The 23,976-nt window shown below is 42.6% G+C and overlaps 1 protein-coding gene across 3 annotated transcripts in view; it reads left to right on the top strand.

Annotated features, from left to right (window-relative positions):
* AFF2 (ALF transcription elongation factor 2) overlaps positions 1-23,976 on the top strand; it is a 227,868-nt gene that overhangs the window by 116,021 nt on the left and 87,871 nt on the right. For all 3 annotated transcript variants that reach the window (XM_081963758.1, XM_081963759.1, XM_081963760.1), the window contains exon 4: positions 17,232-17,276. In XM_081963758.1, the coding sequence (XP_081819884.1) occupies positions 17,232-17,276 (45 nt within the window). The remainder of the gene's footprint in view (positions 1-17,231; positions 17,277-23,976) is intronic.

Raw genomic sequence — 23,976 nt, forward strand, 5'->3', positions numbered from 1 at the left:
GAGTCATCTCCAGCTTCTGGGTGGTCTTGACGGGCAGCTCGATGTATAGCACATTGGAATATGTGGTGACTAGGGCATGAGTTAAGTGGTTGAAGGGCCTTCCTCCTTCCTTCTCTCCCTCCCTCTCTCCTTTCTTCCTTATTTCCTTCCTCCTTCCTTCTCTCCCTCCCTTCTGCCCTTCTTCCTTCCTTCTTTCTTTCCTTTTTTCCTTCTTCCTCCTCCCTCCTTCTCTCCCTCCCTCTTTCTTTCTTTCCTTTCTTCCTTCCTTTCCTTCCTTTCTTCCATCCTCCCTCCCTCATTTCTTCCTTTCTCCATGTCTTCCTACCTTCCTCCATGTCTTCCTTCCTTCCTTCCTTCCTACCTCCCTCCCTTTCTTCTTGACAGACCAAACAGAAACCTTTTAAAGATTGCCCCTTCTTTCTTTCTTTCTTTCTTTCGTTCTTTCTTTCTTTCTTTCTTTCTTTCTTTCTTTCTTTCTTTCTTTCTTTCTTTCTTTCTTCCCAAGCTGCAAAATTGTTTGTCATTATTATGGCGGAATACAGATGTGATTTAAAACAAAACTTGCCTGGGCAGCAGAAATGAAATACATCATTAGAACAAAGAGGATGCAAATCGAATTAATCTTGATTTGACACGAGCATTAGCATTTACATCAGTAACTGCAAAAGCAAAGCCAAAACTGGCAAGGAAAGCAGATCGTGATAAGAGGAGAAGACACGGGTGCTCTTGTCTCCTGCATGTAAATTAGAAAGCTCAGCGACACGCATATTGTCCCTGGGTGGCTGAATTAGCACGATGACACCCAAATGTTGACAGATTTCCACTTCCGCATAGAAGATCATGGAATTTAATTTATTTCCTCCCACTGCTTGCACGATTAGTGTATAAAGTACCATATAAAAGCGGGGAAAGGCATCAAATGCTATATTAAACCTGCAGAAACAGGACCTGCCTATGGAGCTTCTCAGTCCTCCATGGTCGTCCCAACCGGACTTCTTTGCTTTTCCTTGAAGTTGTTTCACTTCTCATCCCAGAAGCTTCTTCAGCTCTGACTGGATGGGGGGGAAGTTCCTGACTGTGGGAATTCTGGGAGTTGAAGTCCACCCATCTTAAATGTCTATGGAGATTCTCAGTCTTCCAGGTTATGGTTGTCCCAAAGGTGCTTTTTCAAAAGGCAACTGGATTTCTTTGTCAGTCAGAACTGAAGGCGTTTCGCTTCTCATCCCAGAAGCTTCTTCAGTTCTGACTGAATGGTGGTGGAAGGATTTATACTCCTTGCACAGTCCTCTGACCCTTAGCCCTCTTCTTGAGAGTCGTTGAGGCCACTTGGAGGTACATCTGTGTCTTCAGGGTACACCTGTCTGTCCTTATTTCTCTCAAAATCTTTTCATTCTCCTGTGTCATTTGACGTGGCCTCCAAGTGCCCTCAGCCACTCTCAGAAAGAAGGACCCCAGGGCTGCATGGAAGAGAAATCCTCCTCTTCTCCACCGTTCATTCAGAACTGAAGAAGCTCCTTAGGCGAGAAGCGAAACGTCTTCTAGCAAAACAAGAAAGTCCAGCTGTCTTTTGAAAAAGGACCTTTGTGACAACCACGACCTGAATGGCTGAGAGGCTCCATAGCTATTTATGGGCTCTTAGAAATGCATCCAGAGCCCAGCACAGGGATGGCAAACCTTTTCGGCAACAAGTGCCCAAAGCGGAATGCGCATCCGTGCATTTGCATATGCATGCTCTGGAAATCCGAAGACCAGCTGGCTACTGCGCATGCACCTGCCGGCTAGCTGCTCTGTAGGTGTCCAGCACGCATGTGTGTGTTGGCCAGCTGGTCTTTGCACACGCCAAAGCACCAGAAAACCAAATACAAGCTGGCCAGCACACACAGGCCTGGTTTTTGATCATTGTTTGAGCTGCTTTCAGGCCGTTTTTCAGCCCATGTTCTGGGCTGTTTTTGGCTGAAAAACTTCCCAAAAATGCCTGCAAAATAGCCTGAAAATGGCTTGAAAAAATGGCCTGAACAGGGTCGAAAACAGCCTGGAGAATGGGCTGCTTTAGGGCTGCTTTCCAGCACTCCAATGTTGCCTATGAAGACCATTCATGCCGGAAAGCAGAAGAGCAGCTGGAGATGGCGCATGTCTCCCCCCACACACACACACAGAGGGGGCTTTGTGTGCCACCTTAGGAACAGGCGCCATAGGTTTGCCAACATGGGCCCACCAAGAGGTGAAAAAGATGGGCCTCCTCACTGATGTTATCCTAGGGGGCTGGTGGTATTTTTTCCCCTCTCAAGGATAATTATGGAAATGATTCACACATTGTACCCTGCTAAAAGGGAAGATAATTTGAGATAGCAGAGGGGATTTTCACTGCCCAAACAATAATGATAATTCATCCGGCAGTAAGGAATTGTTATGACACATTTTCTATTACTAATCTGTTTACAGAGCCTGGGTTAAATGATTACATTCGATTAAAATATATATACAGATGGAAGGGAACCATGTTCTGTATTTATTACCTGCTTAAAGCAAAGCAAATTTAGCCAAGACCGAGCCTTTCGTGGAAGACCATGAAAAGTGTGATTTAAAGAGCTCCTTTTCTGGGGACATCCATTTAAATAAGGAGACAAAAGCCATTCCCTTGATGAAGGCACCCGTGTGAATCCAAGTAGAACAATAAAGGTGTTAAACAGGATTTGCAGCCAGATTTGAGCTAAAATACCTGGAACGCCTGAACTTGTAAAGGTAAAGGTTCCCCTCGCACATACATGCCAGTCGTTCCCGACTTTAGGGGGCGGTGCTCATCTCTGGTTCAAATCCAAAGACCCAGCGCTGCCCGAAGACGTCTCCATGGTCATGTGGCCAGCATGATTAAATGCCGAAGGCGCATGGAGCGCTATTCCCTTCCCACCAAAGGTGGTTCCTATTTTTCTACTTGCATTTTTTACATGATTCTGAACTGCTGGGTTGGCAGAAGCTGGGAGAAGTCATGGGAGCTCACTCCGTTATGCAGCGCTAGGGATTCAAACTGCCGACCTTTCTGATCGACAAGCTCAGCATCTTAGCCACTGAGCCACTGCGTCCCTCTTTAAAAATGGTACAGACCTTTTAAAGAAACAGCCAATTATTTCCCTGGTGATTGAAAACCATCCATTCAAGTTTGTTTGGTTATTTTTCCTCGTCCTCTGGTACCACAGATAAAGTGACCAATTCCAGAATTCCCAGACAACCAGTTGGGAACATTCAGGTATTCCTTCTTCTGACGCTCTTCTAAGCAGAGCTGACTCGGGAATGGAGAGTTGTTGGTTGCATTTCAGTTCTAAGTCTTGTAAATTTTCATTTCTAATGAAAGATCAACAATCAGAATTGCAGAGTTGGGAGGGACTTGGAGGTCTTCTAATCCAACTCCCTGATCAAGCAGGAAACCCTATAATATATTAGGCAAATGGTTGTCCAATCTCTTCTTAAAAACGTCCTGTGTTGGAGCACCCACAACTTCTAGAATAGAATAGAATAGAATAGAATAGAATAGAATAACAGAGTTGAAAGGGACCTTGGAGGTCTTCTAGTCCAACCTCTACACCACTTCAGACAAATGATTATCCAACATCTTCTTAAAAGCGTCCAGTGTTGGAGCATTCACAACTTCTGGAGGCCAGTTGTTCTTCTGTAGAGGGCAGGTAGAGTTAAACATTTTTCCATTTTTGCTCCGTAGAGCCGTGCTCCGGTCCATAGGGAAGCTGACTCTGAGCAAAATATGTGTCAGCTCATTCTAAAATCTATTAACATAAGAGTCTTTAATTTGATTTGCAAAATACTGTAACAAACTCCCATCTAAACGTTGCCTTAAGGGATACAATCAGGATTGCTGGAGATTAAATTAACCTAAGTGATATTTGTCCTGTATTGCAGGTTGCCCAAGGGGGAAAAAATCCTGCGTCCGTTCTGGGGCGACACACCTTGGATCTAAACAACCAAAATGTTAGCTGTATATTTCTCTCTGTGTCTGTGTGTGTGTGTGTGTGTGTGTGTGTGTGTGTGTGTGTGTGTATACACCTATACACAGAGAGAGAGAATTATTTTGCTTTCTACTTTTGAACTATACCACATATGTTGGCTTATTAGAAAAACCCTTATAAGATTTATTAGTGTATGTATGTAAGTGTGTGTGAGTGTGTGTGTGTATGTATATGTGTGTGTGTGTGTGTGTGTGTGTGTGTTTTCGTAGATTTTCAAGGGTGTAGGTATGCTGGTTTTGTTGTATTCGGGTCTTTTCCCGTGTAAGGTTGAGATTGTCTTTGCAACGTTTCGGCAGGATCTCACCTGCCATCTTCAAGCTTGGGTCCAGCACCCCATCCCCTCTGAGCCACCGTGTCCCTGAAATATGCCATAGAAGACCGCAAAAGAAAAAGAAAAAGAGTTGAAAGTTGCATCTTCATGAGTTCACCAGAGCCATGAAATGAAGGAAAGGAGAAATTTTAAGTTTATTGTGAAGGGAGGGAAAAAATGCCCCAGGAATTCAGGGTAGATTGCGTAGAGCCATGAGGTTCTTGGCCCCACAAATGAGTTTTTTGACCCATAATAAGCTCAAGCTTGATTTAATAGGTCGCATCTCACTGCCTTTATGGACAGCCTTATATCTTCTTTTCAGGGTAATTATCTTTACACGCATCGGATGTGGCAATGTAATTGACTCTTGCTTTTGTACAGTTGTAGGTTAATGAACCAAACTGACGGAGAGGTATTTATTTATTTTCTTTCTGCTTTCTTCCTTTTTTCCCAGACAAGGAAAATAAAATGGGGATCACTTGTGGCTTTGGGATTTTCTCAGATAGAAGCTCGGGGGGGGGGGGGGGGGCTGGGATCCTTCTGTAAATGCAGGCCACTAATTAGTAACTAGCCAATTTTGCAGCTCGGATGACTTCAGGGAGCTGCGATAAACAACGTTGCAGTGAACTCTCAAAGCACCTTGAGTTTGGAAGATGGAACTCCATCTGTCCATGGATAGATGCCAGTGGCCATAATTCTCCTGATCTCAAGCCAAGTAGCTGAGGCAAACAGGAGATGCAGCAGGACGGGTCAAAACTGGGTGGACGGCACAAAGTTAAGTTAAGGTGTTAAATACTTAAAGCCCAAACATGTTGGAGGGGTTGCAGATGGAAAACAAAGGGGGGGGGAAGCTACATGTTCCTATTGCTAGAGAATGGCTGCAAGTCTCTCACCTGAGATGCTGTCAGTCCAGTGGTGGGATTCAAACGTTTTTACTGCCGGTTCTGTGGGCGTGGCTTGGTGGGTATGGCAGGGGAAGGATACTGTAAAATCTCCATTCCTTCCCGATCAGCTGGGAGCAGGTTCTGACCAGTTCTGGAGAACCGGTAGCGGAGATTTTGAGTGGTTAGAGAATTGGCAAATCCCACCTCTGGCTGGCCCCGCCCCCATCTATGCTCTACCTCCCGAGTCCCAGCTGATCCGGAGGGAATGGGGATTTTGCAGTATCCTCCCCCTGCCACGCCCAACAAGCCACGCCCAACAAGCCACACCCAACAAGTCACGCCCATAGAGAACCGGTAGTAAAAAAATTTGAATCCCACCACTGAGTTGCATGCTAGTGTTTATGCTCTTTTTGTGAGATTTGCAGGGATCTCTGATTTCTAACTGGAGGAATGCACAGAGAATATTAGTTTAAGAAGCTAATTTGGATTGCTATTTCAACCCGTATTGGACCAGGGTTTTAATATTACCATGATACAAAGGACCTTCCTTTGCAGCCAAGGTTTAGGATATTTCTACATTCTGATGTAGAAATCCCACCCTATTTTGAAGTTCTATTTCTACTAAATGTTTTTTTTAAAGCTGGCTTAGTCTAAGGAATATGTTTAGCATAAAATTTATTAGTGATGTGCCCTTTAATTTAGCTTGTCTAATTGATGCTAATTTGGTTAGATTGCAATAAATTATACCTTTAATATAGCTACACATGGGTCAAGAAATCCATTCCAACAGGTTAGGTAATTTTTTTCACGTAGCATATATATATTGCAATCCATTTCCAAAATAATAGTTTTCTTACGTATTCCTCTCAGGGAGAAAAGTGCCCCCCCCCCTGCTGCAATCCATGTGCTCTCATTTCCGAGACATTCAGCATTCATCTTTCATCTTATCTATCTTTGAAACAAAGACAAAGGTTAGGGAATTAATGTTTTCAGTCTTAAATAAAGTGGAATCATTAAAAGTGGCCCTAGCTCCAGGGTGCAATCTACATTTATCACATGGAAACATGGGATGAAAATGAAAAAAATATATATATATATATGCCCCCTCTCATTCTCTCTCAATTGTAGCTTAACTTCTGGCCTGTTGGAATTAGTTTGGTTCAAATGGTTTGCACAGAAAATAACTGAGTTGGTTGCAACAGAAAGTAGAGAAATATTTCAGTACAGGCAACAGTTTTTTAAAAGTCACCTCTCTATTGACCGCTATTTCACAAGAGATTATTTAAGATGAGGTTGGTTGGTTGTTTTGTTGGTTGGTTGATTGATTGGTGGGTTAGTTGGCTGGTTGATTCATTGGTTGGACTTTACTATCTGAATTGGATCCTGTTTTAATTTTTAGATTGAAAATAACACGGTGTTGGTGTTAACATAATTCCTAAAACCTTTGTACTATACTCTTTTTTTTTCTGAATATGTTTGTGACTTAGTTTGATGTTACTTTCTGGTGGTTCCTAGATTCTGTTTCATGACTCCCTACCCCATAACTGCTTCTTTATTTATCATCTGGGTCTGCCAACTCAGCCAAGCAAGGATCATACCATCCTGTGCCATAAGCACAGATCTCCGTGTAAAGTTCTCCGATCCCCTGATTGAGATAAACTTGAGGTTGAAATATCCCTAGCTTTGTGCAAACAGTGGAAATCAAATAAACTCTTAACAGAATAACAGAGTTGGAAGGGTCTTCTTGGAGGTCTTGTGTCCAACCCCTGCTCAATCTATACCATTTCAGATAAATGGTGGATCAATCACTTCTTGAAAGCCTCCAGTGATGGAGCATCCACAACTTCTGGAGACAAGTCGTTCCACTGGTTAATTGTTCTCACAGTCAGGAAATTTCTCCTTCATTGCTTCTCTCCTTGATGAGTTTCCATCCGTTGCTTCTTGTCCTGCCCTCCGGTGCTTCGGAGAATAGGTGGACCCCCTCTTCTTCTTTGTGGCAGCCCCCCCCAAAAAAAACCTCATATTGTCAAATAGCAACCTGGAATCAAAAGGGCAAGAAGCTTTCCTTAAATATGAATAAAGGAAAAGGGATAAAATAGATGTCACAAAGAAAATTCTTCAGTATTGTGGCAATTAAGAACAACAGTGTTTGGCAGTGATGACTTGTCCTTTTGACTATGCTGATAAAGTGTGTTTGCACATGAAGTGTTTGGCCTCTCAACTTGGAGAAGGAGATAAAGCCCCACATGGCAGATTCTCTAAATCTTCGCCCCGAGGCATGTTTGGCTCTTGACAATAGAGAAGGCAGAGAGGGAGGGAGGGAGAGAGAGAGAGAGGAATAGAGGGTGAATCTGCCAATAGTGTGTATGTATTCCAACCCAGGCATATTTGGAATAAAATGTATGCAAAATGGTGTGGAAATAAGAGCCAACTGAGCAGCATTCCAGTAACATCTTGACACATTCACCAGGAGAGAGAGGGAGAGAGAGAGAGAGAGAGAGAGAGAGAGAGAGAGAGAGAGAGAGAGAGAGAGAGAGAGAGAGAGAAGGTGAGGGAAAAATAAAGAGAAAGAGAGAGAAAGGGAGAGGGAGAGAAGGAAAGAGGGGAAAAGAGAGAGAAAGGAAAAGAGCAGGAAAGAGAGAGGAGGAGAGAAAGAGAGACAGAAATAAAAGGAAAAGTGAGTGGGAAATAGAGAGAAAGAAAGTAAGAAAGCGAGAAAAGGAAAAGAAGAGTGAGAGATGAGAGAAAAAGTGAGGGAGAAATGGAGAGAAGGAAAGAGAATAAGAGAATAAGAAAAAGAAAGAATAAAGAGAGAGAGAGAAAGGAAAAGTGAGGGAGAAATAGAGAGAAAGAATGAGAGTGAGAAAGAGAGCAAGAGAGAAGTAAAGAGAGACAAAGAGAGTGAGAGAGAAAGAGCGAGAAAGGGAGGGAGAGAGACTGAGAGAGAAAAAATGAGGGAGAAAATAAGGAAAAGGAATGAGAATGAGAAGGAAAGAGTGGGAGAGAAAGAGAAGGAAAAAGAGAGAAAAGTGTGTGTGAGAGAGAGAGAGAGAGAATGAGAGAGGAGAGAGAGAGAGAGAGACTAGTAGACTGGTCACATTATCCAACTTTGATGAGCAACTTTCATCCTTCAGACAAAAATATCTAAGCTCTTGTAAGTGCTGTAAGTAGGATCAAGAAGTTCATTATTGATTTCAGTTTGTTTCTCTTTTCAAGTTCATGGTGGTAAAATCTATTCAGGGCACTTTCTTTTTTTGTTCCTTCACATCACACGTTCCATTCAAGTTGGGCTTATTCTCTGCCAGCCACCCAAACTGTGCTTGACAAAGGGCTCCCCCGGGGCTCCAATTGGGTGCCCCCCCCCCCTGGGTCTCCACAGCCCTGCTTCTCTTTGTTCTTCATTGCAAGCTGCCTTGCGAGTCCTTTCCGGGAGAGGGGGCGGTCTATAAATGTGAATAATAAATAAATAAATAAATAAAATTCCTCCCAAGTGAGATAAGGAGGAGGGAGGGAGGGAGGGAGGGAGGGAGGGAGGGAAGGAAGGAAGGAAGGAAGGAAGGAAGGAAGGAAGGAAGGAAGGAAGGAAGGAAGGAAGGGAAAGAAAGGGGAAGAAAGGGAGGTAAAGGGGCAGGGAAGGAGGAAAGGAGGAGAGGGGGAAAGAGGAAAGAAGAGAGAAAGAAAGAAAGAGGAAGGAAGGAAGGAAGGAAGGAAGGAAGGAAGGAAGGAAGGAAGGTTTGGAGAAATAATTGCTAATTAGACATAATCATTCACTCTTATTTTTATGCCGGTCCTTCTGTGTCATTAATATAAAGGGGACACACAGTTGTCTGTCTCTCCCTGTTTCAGACTCTCTGTCTGCCTTTGCTGATAGGTTAACTCCTCCTCCTGATTGCAAAAAATGATTTATTTCCTGAAAAGCACCTTTGCTGCAACCATTGGTGGGGTTGCTTTCTCGGGTCCATCGTCTTGATTCCCCCCCCCCCAAAAAAAGTCCAGGGCAGTTCAAAAATATATGTAGCAATTTTCATCTCTGTCCAAAAATCGGAATTCCTAAGGATCAGAGCAAATTGGTTGTTTAGAGACTGATGATGTGTTTGACTCCTCCCTTCCTCACTCAGGCTGGTCATCACCTACCTACCTTCCTTCCTTCCGCTTCCTTTCTTCCTTCTTCCCTCCCTCCCTCTCTCCTTCTTTCATTCTCTCTTCCTTCCTCCTTCCTTCCTCCATTCCTCCCTCCCTCTTTCTTTCTTTCTCCCTCCCTCCTTCCTTTCCTCCTTCCTTCTTCTTTCTTTCTTCCTTCCTTCCTTTTTTTCCAACACCCCCTCCTCCCCAAGTCTTTGGTGAATTAACCCACCCATGCAAACACACACAAACATACACACAGAGGAATCTATTTGTATTTTTCACTAGGCTCCAAAATGACAATCTCTCCATGGAGAGAGGGGTGGAGGGAGGGAGAGGGGAGCCCATTGCCCCTTTCTGGCTGCCATTGGCGTCGACTGGGCCTCCTTTCTCTGTAATGCTCGGCTGGTCATATTTGGAAATCTCATCCAGACCAGTCACGTTTCTCATCACATCTGAGGGTTGCTGTGCTTTGCATGGCAATTAGGCGTCTCTTTGTTTCATCACCCGGCTGTTTGCCGAAGCTTCCTGCAGCGGATTCAAAGACTACGGCCGATTGCGGCAGTGCTTCGCAAAAAATAAAGGGGGGGAGCTGGTCCTTTTCCAGGCCTCCTCCCCCCAAACCCAGTGATTACCTAGGAAAAGAGAACTGGAAGGGATCCTCGTTTGCAACTCTAGCTTTGAATGGGCTCTTCAGGTGCCATCTTCTTCAGAAGGACCGGAGGGGGGATGCTGCCCGCATTGAGCAAAATAAGCGGGTTAGTCCTATCAGTGCAAGGTCCATGATGTTTGGGTAGATCTTTGATTGTGTTTGTTCGACAGTTACTAGGTTTACAAATAACCCCAGGTAGTGAGCATACCCAACAAACCTTCCTCCTTCCATTTCCCCCACGACAACAACCCTTGTGTGGTGGGTTGAGCTGAGAGAGAAGGACTCTCCCAAAGATACCCAGCTGGCTTTCATGCCTAAAGCAGTACTAGAACTCATCGTCCCCTGGTGATTGGCCTAAAGTAACCTGGCAGCTTTCGTGTGTAAGGTGGAATTAGAACTCACAGTCTCCTGATGATTGGCCAAAAGTAATCCAACCAAGTTTCATGCTTAAGGCGGGACTACAACTCCCCATCTCCTGGTGATTGTCCCAGATTTATCCAGCCCGCTTTCATGGCTAAGGCAGAACTATAACTCACCATCTCCTAGTGATTGGGCCAAAGTCACCCAGCAGCTTTCATACCTAAGGCAGGACTAGAGCTTACCATCTCCTGGTGATTGGCCCAAAAGTCATTCAGCTGGCTTTCGTGCCTATGATGGGACTAGAACTCACAATCTCCCACTTTCTAGCCTGGTGACTTAACCATTGGACCGATCTGGCTTTCCCATGTTCACCAATTGGATAGATGTCTCCATAGAACAATCTATAAAAACTGAAAGAAATGAATCCATGGGCAAACAGGATGCATCAAAGAGAGCAAAACAGCAGAAAATGGAAGAGAAAATTTAAGACTGCAAATATGAGGGAGTCAAGACATACCTCTCCTTAAATTAACATTAAAGCATCATTGCAAAGGGACACAGTGGCTCAGTGGCTAAGACACTGAGCTTGTCGATCAGAAAGGTTGGCATTTTGGTGGTTTGAATCCCTAGCACTGCGTAACAGAGTGAGCTCCCGTTACTTGTCCCAGCTTCTGCCAACCTAGCAGTTTGAAAGCACATAAAAAATCCAAGTAGAAAAATAGGAACCAGTTTTGGTGGGAAGGTAACAGCAGTCTGTGCACCTTTGGCATTTAGTCCTGCCGGCCACATGACCACGGAGACGTCTCTGGACAATGCTGGCTCTTTGGCTTTGAAACAGAGATGAGCACCACCCCCTAGAGTCGGGAATGACTAGCACGTATGTGTGAGGGGAAACTTTACCTTATCAGTGCATAACTGATTGTCCCCCATTGGCAATTTTTGAGGTGCAGAGTTTAGGGCTCCAGAGGGAGAGAAATCTAATAAGATTCAAAAGTCATATAAAACAAGATATTTAATTCATTTTCTTCCTCCATCTTCTGAGAAAACATCGGCTTCATGAGCAGATTCCCCGGTGTAAAGATATCCACAGATGAATCGGGGCGTGTTCTTCTTCCATCAAAAGTGGCCACATAAAAATCGACAGGAACAAAGATCTAAGAAAAATGTCCAGTGAACAAGTGTTTAGATCCGAGAATAAGAAGATGAAGCTTCACAAGTGGCTTCTCCTTTAAACCTTTATAACAAAAATATTATCTCTTTTGCCTCTCGGTTGACCTTCAGTTCAACTGTTGGGTGAATCCAACTTTTGAAATGGTGGGACTTAGTGCTTTGCGGGAATGGCTTGCTGTGACAAAGTTTGTACTTGCCAAGTTCATCTACTGTTGGCACCTCATGACAGACAATCAACCATCTGACCCTTTCTTGTAGCTGAGATGATGATTCAGCTTCTGCCGAGAGAATTCCCTCCTCTTTTCCTCATTAATTACATTCCATCTTTCCTAGCAACACTCTCCTAGCACCTGTTGCTAATATTTCTCCTTTCAAACATTCCATATCCTTGGACAGTCTTGACTAATGGTCCCCCATCACTCTTTATCATGCCAATAACCATCTAACAAAATTTCGGATTAGGAGGGGAAGTGATTATGAACAGCAATACGGAGGTTACTTTGAAGCAGTTATGGTGTCCTGAAAGCGAATGCCTTTTGTACATATATTTGGAGATACTGCAAAATGGCATCTAGCTGATTGGCCAAGGGCAACTTCTAAAAACCATGGCTGAGATTGAAAGGTACTTGGGATATCTTCATGTGCACAGATACAGCTTCTTGCTCAGTAACACTTTCAGTAATCGTTGCTTTGGTCTTGTGGATAGCGGAACGAAGAATCTTGCTTAAGTGGACAGTAATGAAATGTAAACAGGTTCACCTGGTAGTTCTCTAGGTAGGAGATAGGTAGGTAGGTAGGTAGGTAGGTAGGTAGGTAGGCAGGCAGGCAGACTATCAGACAGAAAAGAGATATTGTGAATTCCTCTCATTCACAGTCAGCAAGGCTTAGCAAACAATCTTTCAGGGGAATGTTTATCAACACGAACCTTATCTCATTTGGAGAGCTGAAAGATAACTAGTTTCCAAACGCAGGGCAAGGCAAAGCTTGGCACAGAGTCTCTTATAGTCACAAAGAGAACTTTCCACTCTTGAAACGACCAAAATAATGAATTATTTCCTGCAAAAGCCCACTCTCTGTTCGCTCCTCCTATGGAAGGAGCCAATTACCTCCACGGTGTGGCTTTACTCCTAGGTCAGCCCTGCTTTCTTAGTTGTTCTTGTCTTCTGGTAGCTCTGTGTATGCAAACACTGGGAACAGGCTGCAACTGTTCTTCTGCCTCACTGCTGTCTAGCTCCCTCTCTGCCTCTGGCACAGAGACCTCTTCTGAGCTTTCCTCAGCCCCCAGGACTGGCCCATGCTCCTCCCCAACCTCCTCACAGTACGACTCTGCTGCCAGCTCCACTGGTCGCCAGTGGGCCACAACACCTGGTGTCTTAACCACTGGACCAAGCTGGTTCATTTGTGACCCTATCTGCATTGACAGCTGGGATTGAAACAGGTTCCCATGCTGTGGCTCTCCTATGAAACCATGCTTGATATGTTCATATCAGCCAGCATGTATGAAAACTGAACCATCTCCAAAGATATCTATCTATTCACAATTTCCCTCCAGGATTCTTGGCCTCTAGATATAACCATGCTTCTTCTTCTCCATTCTTGATGGGGTCTAATGGCAGGTCAACATCAAGAAAAGGATGAGCAGTAAGGGAAAGAAATGGGAGCCACCTTCTGCAGGTTTCTCTGACCATAACGGATGTTTATGGCCAGCATTTAGAGGAAGCACTAGTTAGTTTGTTCAAAGAAATTTAGTCTTCAACTTTCTGCCCCTGGAAAACTGAAAATAACTAAGCAGGAAATAAGAAAGGAAGTTAAACTATGAATGATAATTTTGGGGACCGTCTGGTGAAATGGATTAATGTGTGATAAAACACCTCTGGGGGCACCAGGTCTTTAAATAAAATAAAATAAAATCTGAATTAATAAGGGAAAAAGAAGAAAAGAGAAAATGTGCCTTCATGGGTTCAGAGGTAAGCAGACTTAAATGCCTTCTTAAAAAGCTAAGATGATCAGAATCTAAACAACCCAACAGAAACGGAGGAGGAGGAGGAGGAGGAGGAGGAGGAGGAGGAGGAGGAGGAGGAGGAGGAGATCATCTAGATTTTGTTAAAGAATGATTACCCCCAAAAAATTTCATGCTACAAACTAATGTGATTTTCTCCACGTCTCCCATGTCCATTTCTGCTCCAGAGTAGATGTTAATGTCTCAGAAAAATGGTTAAAAGAGCAATAAAACAGTGCCTGCTCTACAAGATGCCACAAGAGGAGGTAATCACACTTGACTTAGGTGTAAGGCTTTGCATGGATCAATTATGCACATCTTTTTTGGAGTGCTCAATGTTCTCTGGTGCTCTTTGACGATACTAGCAGCATGTGAAGACATGGAAAAAGGAGTCAGCACAAATTCTTTGTGCATTCTCCTCCTTCTTTATGTCCAAGAAAACTATATTGTTGTAAATAATGAAGAGGTGAAGATATGGAAATTAAATATTGTTAAGTCATGGGTTTCCTAGTTGCAATGGATGGCTGTGAAGGTTGGACCATAAGGAAGGCTGAGTGCCAAAGAATGGAGGCCTTTGAACTCTGGTGCTGGAGAAGACTCCTGCGAGTCCCTTGGACAGCAAGGCCATCCAACCGGTCAGTCCTAGAGGAGATCAACCCTGACTGCTCTTTCCTGAAGAGGAAACTCAAGTACTTTGGCCACCTAATAAGAAGGAAGAAGGACTCACTGGAGAAGAGCCTCATTCTGGGAACGATGAAGGGCCAAAGAAGAAGAAGGGGATGACAGAGAATGAGGTGGCTGGATGGAGTCACCAAAGCAGTCGGCATGAACTTAAATGGACTCCAAGGATGGTAGAGGACAGGAAGGCCTGGATGAATGTTGTCCATGGGGTCGCAGTGGGTTGAACATGACGTCACAACTAACTAACAACAGATCATGGTCTACAGTTCTCTCCAACCGGGCCAACTTCTCATTTGTTGGCTGCTTTTTTAAAGAAAGGACCAGTAGCCATTTTGGAAATATCTTGAATATTGTTAATAACAACGCCATTATATTGGATTTTTGACCTCTCAGATTGATATTACATAATGAACAACCCACTCAAAGAAAGGAGTGGGTTGAGTGGGTGTCTTGTCTTCCTTTGTAAGTCCAAGCTGAATCAATGGCTATCAATTTTTAAGAATTCTAATAACAGTCTTTCTAATATGGGTGGGGTGTATTATTTCAGTAACAAATGACGAAAGGGCCTAGATTTTATTGCCATGAATTCTAACATAAAACCAGACACCCCCTCCGTTGACCTACAGTACGCATTTCCCCAAGAGTCAAAGGAAACCCTCATAAAAGCTATCAAGAGGCATTTCACAGCAGTCAAATTAATTGTTTTTTTACTGTATTTGAATGAAGTGATTGTCAAATAAAGTATACCCTGACAGTTAATAGTGTCATTTAGAGGCATAGAATTATTGGCTTGTTATTGGATGAAAACAAAAAGCAAACACTTTGCATTAAGAAGTTTTAATGTGTTTAAAATCCTCATTAGGGATTTATGAATGCAACCAGCTCAGCAGAATGTCTCATTAATAAGAAACCGAGCCGCGTGTTCCTTCTGTGGTGCAATTTCAGAGGTTGGGTGTTTTTTTTTGTTTTGCTTTTGTTGTGTATGCCTGCATGCTTATGAGTCTGTCTGTCTGTCTGTCTGTCTGTCTGTCTGTGTCTGTGCGTGCACCTGCTTTAATTTTACCATGCTGCTGTCATTAAAGCTTTTGTTTGAACATGGACCACACACTGTCAGAGTTAGCCTTTCATTGCTGCAATTTCAAAATCAACCAGAGGGACAGTTATGTTGGAATGCCTGTTGGTCCTCTTTGCTTTTCTGGTGAGCAATTAAGGGGTCTGGAGTGAAAAGACCACCGGTCGAAAGGGAAGGTCAGAAGTCTCAGCTTTGAACAGATCTGCCGGCAGCTTTCGACAATCAAAGTTAAAGTGGTTTAAGGGGTGCTAGTAAAAACTCAGGGCTTGCACCCATTGGGATCCCCATATCAAAACACCTTCTGTGCGGGCAGAATCCGAAAACCACATTTAACGCAGCACAGGACTTAAGCCAAATGGTTCAGTTGAGATCTGCATATGTGGGACTGATTGGGGTAGATGGTAGGGATGATATTTTATCGTATTTTATCTGTATCTTAAATGATTGTATTCTATTCCAATTTCATTTTAAATCCTATTTTATTCCAATTTCATTTTAAATTGTATTTTATCCAATTCCATTTTAAATTGTTTTTATCAAATTTTAGTAACAATTTGTTTCTGGAACTTTGCACTTTGATAGGGCCCAAGGGCTAATCAATAAATCAGCAATTCGAATCTCTAGTATAGGTCTCCTGCATGAGCAGGGGTTGGACTAGATGACCTCCAAGGTACCTTCCAACTTTGTTACCATTAAATTCTGTTGTAAGCTGATTTTTCCCAGGCGTACGGCTTCCATTGATAAAATTCTAATTTGAAATGTTGAAAATGACATTGGTCCATTCACAAAGAGTCCATCAATTGTCCTTTTCCCCCTAGAATCGTTTACTCTTGTGTTGGATTCAGTCTTTTCCAGTTTTACAAAGCATGGAGTTTCTTTCTGTCCCAAATTTGCAAATTGTGCTAAATTCTGCCCCAGTTTTTTCCCAATTGTAGTAAACCCTTGGCAAAAAAAAAGAGACCAAAAGAAGATTCTTCACCCAATTTATTTTTAAAAAATAAATCTTTAAAGCTCCCACAGGTATGTCTTTAGCTATATTTGGCACAAACATGGATGGGTTTCAGATTTATGTTCCAAAGACAGTCCTTTCTTTCTTAAATAGAGTTCAGAGTAAGTTTTCTGGGTCACGTAAACTGCTCTGGGGTTCCTAGGAGGTGTGGGTGATCTATATGATATTACTGGCCCATCGATTGGAGCAAATCAGAAGTTATTCAAAAGCCTGTTAATTCCTCTATCCCTTCTCTGTAGCTTACATTCATCTGTACTACTCTTAATAACTGTTTGCAATATATATATATATATATATATATATATATATATATATATATATATATATATATATATATATATATATATATATATATATATATATATATATATATATTCATTCCTTTATTCTTCTTCACCTACAGACCAGTGGTGGGTTGCCAATTTTATACTACCAGTTTGGGTGCAGAAGCGCCTGAACAGGTGGGTGGAGCTTCCTGCCACCGCTACTACCAGTTCGCCCGATTCGGGCCGAACCAGGAACAACGCATCTCCGCTACAGACAGAATCTTGCCAGTCTAAAGCAACTATTTGCATAACTGTGTATATACTCTTAGATAAGCTAGGGAGGATCCATTTTAACCCTCTACATCCTGATCAAATTTTCCCTGCTTGCCCTCAGGGAAGCAGCCCCTCCCTCCTGGAAATCCAGACTACATTCCCCCACAAAAACAGAAATATTATTCAGGCTGCAACTAGTTTAACAATCCTATCAGCTCCTCAATGCCATTTTCTCCCCTTATGGATTCTTCAGGCATGGAGGTTTTCATTTGTGATTTGTTTCTTGAAGTATACCTGAGCAATCATATGGATGGGAATCTTTACCTTAACCTTTTGATATTACCTGTCTTTTATTGGTACTATGACCCAGAAAATTCCTTTTTAGACTGACTATGTGTATCCTTCTCCCTCTTTTAGGTTAGCCTTCCCAATGACTCCAACTGTGTGGAAGAGATATTACGGGTAAGTTGAATTCTTTGCTGTCAATTGTATCATAGAATCTCCCTAGTAGGTTACGTAGCAGTTAGTTTAGAATTGTAATGATATGGTCAAATTTCTGTTTATCTAGGTCAGTGGTGGGCAACCTTTTTTTTCAACTGAGCCAAATCTCGCCAAAACCACGATTGAAATTTATTTTGAGAGCCACATTTTTAAAACCGAAAATACATAGGATGGTACACTGTTTTTAGTTTCAATAAACTCTGGCATTTGAAGCACGCAAGTCTTAAAGCTGTCAAGTTGCAAGACCCTTGCACCCCCAACCCTTTAGAAAAAAAAACCCAGGGTCTTCAAACCTGGCAGCTTGAAGACTTGTGGACTTCAACTCCCAGAATTCTGAGAATTGAAGTCCACCAAGGGCATCAATCATATTAGCCCAGGGATCTGCAAAATTGGCTCTTAAGACTGGTGGACTTCAACTCCCAGAATTCTGAGAATTGAAGTCCACCAAGGGCATCAATCATATTAGCCCAGGGATCTGCAAAATTGGCTCTTAAGACTGGTGGACTTCAACTCCCAGAATTCTGAGAATTGAAGTCCACCAGTCTTAAAACAGCCAACTTTGCAGACCTCTGTGTTAGCCCAAATCCAGTCAATGATTGTCTGTTCACAAAAGTCACATCACCACTTCTTCTTCATGTTGGTTGGGAAGCAGATCTATGGGGTGTCAGACTGGGGAAGAGACTGATCAGTGAAGCTTCTCTCCCCAAGGGGGAAGGAAACTCCAAATTTAGGATGGAGCATGATAGCTTTAATGTGTAAGATCTCAATAGATCCAAGAACAATGTCCTTCTAGTTAGGGACAACCATGCCATCCTTCCAGATAAATAGTTGGACAGGTGCAGTATTAATTAAAAGCGGCATACACCCAAGCAAAACAGGGGCTGCCCATAATTAGAATAAAATGATGAGAATTAAATGAACAAAACTCTGTAATTTATTCTCTCTCTTTGCCCCTCCTGGTGACTAGCTTCACTCTAATGACATTGGAGAATATGTAAATTGATCAGCAGGTGAAAATGCCCTTGACTGGGAAAATTATATGCAATATTACCTTTCCTGTACCATTTGAAAGGCGCTAATCGACTTAATACGCACTAGCCCTGGTTGAGATGACTTGTTCACAAAGCAAAATTAGCCTGCTAATAGACTTCTCCCCGTGTCCCTCACCCTCCCGGAACACCCCCTGCCCTAATTGTTTCTTTTCATCTGGGTGCAGATGCATCCAATGTCCACAAAGAGTTTCAAAATACGCACATGCCGCTTTTGCTGGGAAGAGTCTGCGGAGGGGGGAAAGGATACAATCTGAATTTCAAATGGTTTTTTTCAGACGTCATTGCACAAATGAGTAGCAAGCTGGCCAGCACAGTCAATCATAAGAGTTCTGACAAATATGGGAACACCTTGGGAAGGAAATGATGTCAAATGCCAGTAACTTAGCAACCTGGGCCTTCTGCGGTCTGAAGAATGAGGCACAACGGTCACTTTTCAACAGAGAGTACATCCATCAACGGTGATCTTAGCAGCTGGCAGAATCAGGGATCTTTGCCATGGTTGTTGTATTGTGTTGTTGTGTATCTAAGGGGATACCACAAAGAGTAGGGGGGTGTCAACCTATTCTCCAAACTACCTGAAGGCAGGACAAGAAGTAACGGATGGAAACTAATCAAGGAGAAAACCAACCTGGAACTAAGGAGAAATTTCCTCGACAGATTAACAATGAATCATTAGCACGAGTTCCCTCCAGAGGTTATGGACGCTCCAACCCTAGAAGTTTTTAAAGAAAAGATGGACTACCATTTGTCTGAAATGGTATAGGGTTTGCTACCCAAGTAGGGGGTTGGACTAGAAGACCTCCAAGGTCCCTTCCAACTGTGTTATTCTGTTAGCCATACATTCCATTTCCAGGATTAGCTCAGTGTCCCTCTTAACTTTTGTTCTATTGTTTTATTTTGCTGGACATCTGTCTTGGTTAATGTATCAGGAAGCAGGAAATCAAATGCTCTGAGTTCCTTGCTTAGTTGTCAAATGCATAGAGACCTAAATTCCTTTTGATCCAGACATTTTGCCACGGGAATTCATTCCTGGTCAGAAAGGCTCTGATTAAACCTAGGCTGTCTGCTTTCAGTGGGAAGACACTGATAATGGGTCTGTCCTATTTTTTTTTTTTACCGAAGCTCTATATCCTTCATATTATAGTTTTCCAACTTAAACCACAAAAGAAGGGCTGCAACCTACATTTCTATTCATTTGAAATCATTGAGAGCTGGTTGACAATACGTTGGCAAGGAGAGTATAAATTTACTGCTCTTTGTAGCTGTTCTGCCAAAACCAACTAGACTCTTTCTCTAAGAAGTCTAGACCAAGGCACAAAGGACATTATGCAAGGAGTAAAATGTGGAAAAATGGAGACTAAGTGGAGAACATTTGTGCAGTCACCCCAGGACACAAAACAGATCTCTAAAGTAGAAGAGGGGGTCAATCAGTTCTCCTAAGTACTTGAGGGCAGGACAAGAAGCAACGCATGGAAACTAATCAAGGAAAGAACCAATCTAGTACGAAGGAGAAATTTCCCAACGGTGAGAACAATTAATCAGTGGGACAACTTGCCTCCAGAAATTGTGGGTGTTCCAACATTGGAAGATTTTAAGAAGAGATTGGTCAACTATACGTTTGAAATGGGGTAGGGTCTCCTGCTTGAGCAGGGGGCTTGGACTAGAAGACTTCCATGGTCTCTTCTAACTCTCTTATTCTGTTAAAATTCAGTGAATTGGTGCCTGCACACATGCACATACATTCTGGTTTGGGCATTCGATGCCGAAAAGATTCACCATCACTGGTTTAGGATTTTTTTTTTTAGATCTTTGCCAGTGTTCATTTTAAGAATAACTCTACTTTTTTCCCCACTGCTTCAAATTCTTGCATTGGCTTCTCTCAAAACCTGCTGGCAAAACTCAAGTCAAAGCATCCATTCATCTGAATAGTATAAGGCTAGACTTAGTGTAAATAACATATCTCACAATTAAGTTGTTCCAGCAGGTGTATGTAAAAGGAACTGACTGGAGGGATAAAATCTTTCATCTTTAGGTGTTGTTGTTTTTTAAAATGTGAACTTGGAAGAGATAGATGAATTTTATTCATGCAACACTGCTTTTCGGGCTGCTTAGAGCGATTTCCAAGAACAACAAATAGGTATGTTTCAAACCACAGGAAAACATAAGGAAAGAGGTTTCAACCAAAAACCATATTTCACTTTTGGAGAAGAGAAAGCAAAGAGGAAACATTTTCCACCTCCAATTAGAAAGCAATTCCAAACATTTAGAACAGATTTCTACAGTTCCCTACATTGAAACTTTTATTATGGTTACTGTTTTTATTTTATTTTTTGTTATACATCCAGTTTTAAAATAAATTGTCACGTTAAATCAAGAGACATAGAAGAATAACATCAACTCCTCCCGAGGAAGTATAATTTCGCATGTACCAACCTCAAAGCTTCATGGAACGTTATTTTTTCATCCGTATCCCACCAGATACCCCAATAAGCAGGCCCATTTTCAACCAGCCTCCCCCCCACGCACACATAAAAAGAAATTCCCCAAAACTTCAAACTCATGAGAGAATGAATGGAGACTCAGAACTGAAAATGACCAAATGCATCTATTCCAAGATCCCAGTTATTCCAAAAAGGTTGATGCCAGTCTTGAACGTAGATGCTCCACATTTTAAGAATGCTTGAAGAACACTTGGCCAAATAAAGTTATTCTATTCTGTTATCAGAGGGTGAGACATGGAACTATATCTGTTAGATTGGGTCATGGAGAGGCACACACAGCCTTAACGGTAACAACAGCTCTTTATTAAGTACAACAAGTGAGAACAATCCAGCGAGGGTTGAGTCTGACAGCAGCCCTTTTATAGGGAGCTCTCAGACCCTTCGACCAATAGGACTAAACCCCTGTTCCCGCCGGAAGAGAGGACCTTGGTGAAAACCACTGAAGTTAGAGCAAGTATCTAACAATATCCATCATCCTTGAACAATTGATTTTGAAAAATCTTTTTTTTAAATCTGCTCCACCCTTCAATTCATCTATTAGGAGCTACATCTTTCTGCTTACTGTGGATACACAACTGGAGAGAAATTATAAAAATAGTTCCATTTCACAGAGAAGATGGAGCTGGCTCTCTTTTTTCCAAAGCTTTTGTGGCCTGCTAGCAGTCAGCAGAGCTGGCAGCAGATTAGGACAGTGAGAAGGTTGGGGAGGAAGATGGGCCACTCCTGGAGTCCGGGGAAGGCTCGGACAAGGGCTCTGCGTTGGAGGCAGAGAAGGGGCCAGGGCCGTATGACAGTTATCAGCTGCCTTCGGAGCTAGACAGCAGTGAAGCAGAGGAAGAGCTGGAGCCTGTTCCCAGTGTGCGCATGCACAGAGCTGCCACAAGAAAAGAACAGCTCAGAAATTAGGGTAGATTTGGGAGTAAAGTCACAGGTGGAACATGATTAGCCCCTCCTATAGGAAATAATGTAGGAGCAAAAGGGGAGTGGGCTTTTGCAGGAAACAATGTGTTCATTTGGTCATTAGATTCATTTAAGGAGTGTGAAGATCTGTCCGTGAATCTCAGAGACTCTGTGCCCAGTCTTTCCTTGCACAGCACCTCATTTGGACAATATTTACATAGCAGCTTTCCAAGCTAGATAAGGTCTGTGGTCATAAATATTCCTTTGGAGGACTGTTTGCTGAATGTGAATGAAAGGAATTCACATTCGTATCATAAAAGGGGTTTTGTCGGGACCAGGACTCTGCCTCGTGCTTTTTGAGGAAGCCTGGGTCAGAACAAAAGCTAACAGAATTGATAAGGCAACTGCCTCTCACAAAATGGAGAATATGTTTCCGTATTCTTCTTTGCGCCAAGTAATTTGAGGAAACTTAGTCTGATCTAATGGCTCCCTTAGCCATAACACAGTCCTGTGCATCCATTTAATGATCTTCTTATAATTTAGTTCCCATTTTAATGAAAAGGAGTCACGGATTAGGTGAAATCAGTTAGAATGCAATGAGAAAAAGGAGAATTCCGTTTGAATCCTCCCGTATGCTAAATGGACTGCTAATCTGCTATGGATGAGGAGACATGAGTTTAATTTTTTTTTTAGGAGTTTGGCTGCCAGTTTTGGAGAGAGGCAGTTGGTGGGTTTGGAGGCTTAGTGCATAAAGTAGAACTAAATGCTTTCAGGAATAATTCCAGAAACAGGCACTTTTAGGTAGTTTTCCTTCTGTCCTTTAGGGAAGCCAAAGATATTTTCTGTAAATCAAAATTTTTATTAAGGTATTTTGTTGTTGTTAGCTGTGAAGTCATGTCCAACCCATTGCGACCCCATGGACAACATTCCTGCAGAACTTCCAGTGCTCTCCCATCCTCTGGAGTCTATTGGCGTTCATACCGGCTACTTCGGTGACTCAATCCAGCACCTCCTTCTCTGTCGTCCCCTTCTTCTTCTTTTGCCCTCCATCCTTCCCAGCATGAGGCTCTTCTCCAGGGAGTCCTTCTTTCTCATTAGGTGGCCAAAGTATTTGCTATGTCCTCGGAGTTAGGGCACCTGGTTCTCTGAATAGAGAAGTTTCATCTTCAGGATTTGGCCTTCTAAAGAGCAGTCAGAGTTGATCTCTTGTTATCTACTTCACCAAATTGCTCCCAGGGCCAAATCATGGAAAAGAGACTTTTCTTGCAGAAACGCAAGATGAATGCAATTGTACTTTCAAACAAACATTTTTTTGTCTGCTTTATTTCTGGGATGCAGTTCATCCTGCCTCTTCACTCCTTCAAGAGTATTGTGGAATTAATTGTTCTGCCTGCTAATTCTCTTCAATTCTTTTGAGAGCCATTAATTCTTCTGCCTTCGAGACAAATTGTACCACAACCTCTTCTTTTTTCTGGCCATTCATTAGCATCTTCTGCGTGTATGCTTCTCCGCTCTTTACCTGAGGGCACCTACAGCTACTTTTAAAACGACAACAGCATCCCTGAAGAAGAAGACGAAAACGAAGGATTCGGAATTGGTTTAATGTCTATTCCTCATTAATACAATTTAAGGGGATAAAAATATGGAGCCGGTTAAAACAATGTTTCAATCTTTAGTTTTACTTTTTTTAGAATGGAGGACACATGAGTCAAAGTCAGCAATTCTCTAGTGTCATTTCTGAAAGCACTGTCTTTCTCTTCTGCATCACTTCATGCAAAAAAAATTGAACTTTTTCCCCATTAGTTAACAGAGTTTTGGAAACCCTGGCCTGCATTCTGAAATGAAGCCTTAGTTGATTGGTGTACATGAAGGGTCTCCACATTTAGCAACTTTAAGACATGTGGACTTCAACTCCCAGAATTTCTCAGCCAGCATGGTCCACAAGTCTTAAAATTGCCAAGTTTGGAGAGCTTTGGTCTAACAGAATTACAGAGTTGGAAGGGACCTTGGAGGTCTTCTAATCCAACCCTTTTCTCAGGAAGGAAACCCTATATCATTTCAGGTCTAAATTCAGTTTTCCTACTTTTGGCTTGAAATAGGGATGTCCCAGAAAATAAGTCCCATCTGAGAATCTGGTCAGCCCTCAAAACCTTTAAGAAACAGCGAATATGGCACAGTGGCTAAGGTGTCGGATTCAAACGGTAAAAG

Source organism: Natrix helvetica (genome assembly GCF_964273705.1).
Source record: "Natrix helvetica genome assembly, chromosome: 11".
Lineage (NCBI taxonomy): Eukaryota > Metazoa > Chordata > Lepidosauria > Squamata > Natricidae > Natrix > Natrix helvetica.